Consider the following 4,281-nt stretch of genomic DNA (forward strand, 5'->3'; position numbering starts at 1 on the left):
GAAAATGACTTATAACAATGGAGATAATGTCACTTTCCGATGGATGCCGAAAAATGGCCGGAAAATTGAGGAAATGGCGCCAAAATTGGGTGGTTGCTAGTGGATTGATTGAGAAGCTTTGAGATTTTTTTTTTAAAATTATTTATCCAATATTTTTATTTTTAAAGATGGACTAAAGTGTAGTTTTAACAAAATTGGGGCTGAAATGGGGAAAGGGGCTAAAGTATAGATTTTGTAAGTTGAGTGTTAGGGTTGGATTTTATTTTTGTGGTCCCATAAAAGTGTCTAGTTTTCCAATTAAAAAAACTTGGTGTCTAAATGTCAAAAAAAGATTTGAAAAGTGGCCTTTTAGCCAACTCTCTCAACTAATTATCCCATAAAATATTTCAGTCAATGAATAACATCCTTGCCTATCACATTCGATGTACCCAACAACAGGCCTTAAGATCAAGTTTCATTTGAACATATCAACTGCATAACCTAAGCAATAGCTATATATGAACTTATTTGATTAATAATAAAATTTAAAATGAAGAAGAAAAACTATTGAAGTTCGTAATCTTAGATACCACATTATTATAAAAAATAGGTCCATAAAGTTAAAATCAATAAGAATTTCAAGATAAATCATTTTTAAGGTAAACGTAATTCATTTTTCAAACACATTAAAACGAAAATAGGCTCACATCAACTGAACCTAAGATGATTCATGAATATTTCTACAAGTATTACTAAATTTCATGCTTTATAACAAGGAATATCATCATAGTACACTAACAATCTATTAAGGAATAGTCCAAGAACAAAATGTTACATTTATCAAACATTCAAAAGTCTCTCCTTTTCACGGTACTAAATCCAACTTTTTAACTTAAAATTCTATAAAATATAAAAACAATACTATGGACCCACTAAACAAAACTACATAACATGAAATTTCAAATTTTCAAATTCTAAATACGACTCTAAATCAGTAACAATACTCATGATGAGTTGATTCTAGTGTATGTCCACTATCTCCATCCCCGGCAACCGCCGACTGACTGCCTTCGTCATCCTCCACCGAAAACTTATGGTAAAACGAATTATTAAAGCTTGCAGCAATTAAATATACAGGCCCAGCTGATAAAAGAGGCCGAATTACAGGCCCACCAACAACTTGACCTTGTGGGCCAGCTAACGAAATACTGAACCCATTTAGAACCTTTGAGAAAATACTTTGGGGAATAATTGTAGCTGAAATTGAAAGAATATTGAAATTACCATGGAAGGTAATTGTTGAATCAGGGTTATTGGTGAAAGGCTGCCTAAGTGTAACATTTGTAACTGTACCCGACCCATTTATAATACACAGCCCTGTATTATGTTTTCTGCAAAATCGATAGACTGAATCGATAATATCGACCCCTAATGGTATTTCGAGTATGTAAGGACTCATAGTGGATTTTTCCATGTGATCATCACGTGTTGTTGTGATGTAATTGGGTGCAGGTTTGGGTTTGTTTTTCGACCCGGGTGGACGACCACGTGGACGGCGGACGACTTCAATTGTGGCGCCGTCATTGGCGGAGGAGGAAGACGGTGGTGGTGGTGGAGCTGACATGGATACTATCGGCTGAGATGGCAATTGGTGGTGATGATGGTTGAAATTTTGGGTTTGATGAAGTTTACCAAACATATAAATATTGCTAGGAGTAATATTATTAGAATGGTTTTTTCTTACTTCTACATATTCTCCTTTCATTTCTTGTCAATGCAAACTATTTTTTTTTGCTTACAAATTTCTCTCTCTGTATATGTATCTAGAAGAAATGAATTGATCCTATAAAAAGAAAAATTTGTGCTTGTAAAAATTATAGAGTAATTGAAGATGAAACTAAATCAATTATGCATGGGCAATTGGTTATAGAATTAATGTCATAAACAATGAAGAAGAAAGAAGATAAGGAAATAGATAGAGAGAGATATGAGAGAAAGAAAAAAGGTAATGTAAATTTATTCAAATAGAAATAAAAGAATAGTATATTAAGTAGAGGACGAAACTTGGATGTGGTATATAGGTTGGGTGGAGAGGAGAGAGAAGTAGAAGATGAATTTGGAAATTAGTCTAATTCTAATATATAATAAGTTACAATAAACAGCTGAAGTAGGTTGCTCATGATCTACATGTCTAATTCAGCTGTTTCAATCATGATTTTATAATATTATTTTACTATATTACTCATAATTAATTATTATAAGTCATTTAAATATTAAAAAATTAATAATATTTAATAAAAAGAATAAAATAGACATAAAATGATAAATTATTTTTTTTATGTTTTAAATTAACTTAACGTCTTATGTGAGACTACTTAAAAAAATTTCACAAGTATTTGTTATAATAATTTTACTATGTCACTTCTAATTAGTAAAATAAAGAAAATATTATAAATCACAATAATTAAAAACTTAAATAATTTTTAAAATATAATTGATTATTCAATGTCATAAAAGTTTGAACAACTTAAAATATTATTATACAAATTTCATCAATCTAAATCTATAATTTATTAAAAGTGTGAAGACCCTTAGAAAAGTGATTTAATCTTTTTTCCCTTTAATAAAAGATTCCACAATAGATAGATCGTCTTTTTACTATTTTTTCTCAAAACATAATTTAATTATTTATATAATACTGGAATTTTATTTTTGTGTCCTAAAAGAATTCGGACAGAATTAAAGTTGCCTTGTGCAACTACATTTTTCTTATTTACACATAGTCCATTGAGAGTCAAATTACTCAAGAACAAAATTTTTAAGTAAAAACGTGGGTAAGGACTAAATTGAACTCCTAATCTCTGGCACTTTTAATTAATGTAGTTTAAATAAGGTTTACATTCTTTATATAATATTTGACATTGAGCTGAAGGATACTATCATGGAAATTCGTCCGTTCAAACTCTGGCAATGGGTGCGACAACTTACCTTTACAGTAGCCTCTATTAATATATAGAGGGGGAAATTAAAGACCAAAATCAAAAAAAAATCTTTCAAGTATGTTTTTTAAATATATGCTTTAATATCTTGAGCTATTTTTTTAAATTTTTGATTACCTTGCGGTATACAACACTTTCACTAATGAAAGGATCAAGATTGAGATATGATTCTTTTGTTAGTAGTTTGCTAAAATTTTAAAAAAAAATTGTTGCTTAAGGTGAAACGTTTATAAATTATAACACCTGTTTTTTCTATTTTTTTTTCAAGGTCTTATACTTCAATGCTAAAATTTTTTGAGTAATAGTTAATCATGTGCATGAACATAATGTATTCTGCTTGTAGATGATATAGTATTGATCGATAAATTTATAAATTTGTGACTTAATGGAAACATAGAGATAGGTTACCCGAAAGTGTGCTATCGACTTTCAAATTCCAAGATCCACGTATTCATGCTATATACAGTCAAGAATTCGTGTTGTCCATGCCTTTCCCCAAACAAAAATAATGTTATGTGTTTTCTCAGAGTGTGGTTTAATGTCAACTTTGCAACAAATACATTGACACTATTTTCTATAGATATAATAAGGTGTAGAATATATTTAGTGAAATTAAGAAGTATTAGAAAGAGGGTAATGGGGATAGGAAGAAAGACAAAAAAAAATGAAATGTGGTGGTAAAATATATATGTGCTTATACAAAAATATATACTTATGTTAACATTATTATACTAAAGTACGAAGGATCTTTGAAAAGTGATTTGAATTTTTTACACTTCACTAGAAATCTCCGCAACATACAAAATCATTTAATTTTCAATAATCAAACGTTACACGTGCGAGGCACGTGCGATTACACTAATATAATAATATATGCCTAACTTAGAATTTATCAATCAAACAAATGAAAATTTTATTTAAATAATAGAATTATACATAACGTATAATTTTAAAGCATCAATATTAGGTCGTGGATAACACAACGTAAGCCGACTAGTTTATATATAAGAGAGAAACTAGTGGAGGAAAAGGATAGTCTCTCATGGTCCTCCTATATAAAAAGATCTTAAATTTGTTCAAAAGTAACACGACTTAAGTTTCTTTAATAGAAGAAATTATATGTTTTTTAGTGCACTATTTCAGAATATCAAGTTTCTTTTTGAATGTGTTTTTTATTTGTTAAAAAATTAGTGTATTGATTGTTCTCCCTTCAAACAATACGTTTGATCGCATTTATAAACTAAGAGGATAATGTTATACATCTACTTAATTATAAGTTTAATTGTGATTAAGTAATCTGTTT

General features: G+C 29.2%; 1 protein-coding gene across 1 annotated transcript; it reads right to left on the reverse strand.

Annotated features, from left to right (window-relative positions):
* Positions 1 to 784: 784 nt before the first annotated feature.
* On the reverse strand, positions 785 to 1,771 carry LOC107850982 (AT-hook motif nuclear-localized protein 28-like). Its single transcript, NM_001324683.1, has one exon. The coding sequence runs from the start codon at positions 1,742 to 1,744 to the stop codon at positions 971 to 973; it is 774 nt and encodes a 257-aa protein (NP_001311612.1). The 5' UTR covers positions 1,745 to 1,771; the 3' UTR covers positions 785 to 970.
* Between the last annotated feature and the right edge of the window lie 2,510 nt (positions 1,772 to 4,281).

Source organism: Capsicum annuum, chromosome 12, assembly GCF_002878395.1.
Source record: "Capsicum annuum cultivar UCD-10X-F1 chromosome 12, UCD10Xv1.1, whole genome shotgun sequence".
NCBI classification, from domain to species: domain Eukaryota; kingdom Viridiplantae; phylum Streptophyta; class Magnoliopsida; order Solanales; family Solanaceae; genus Capsicum; species Capsicum annuum.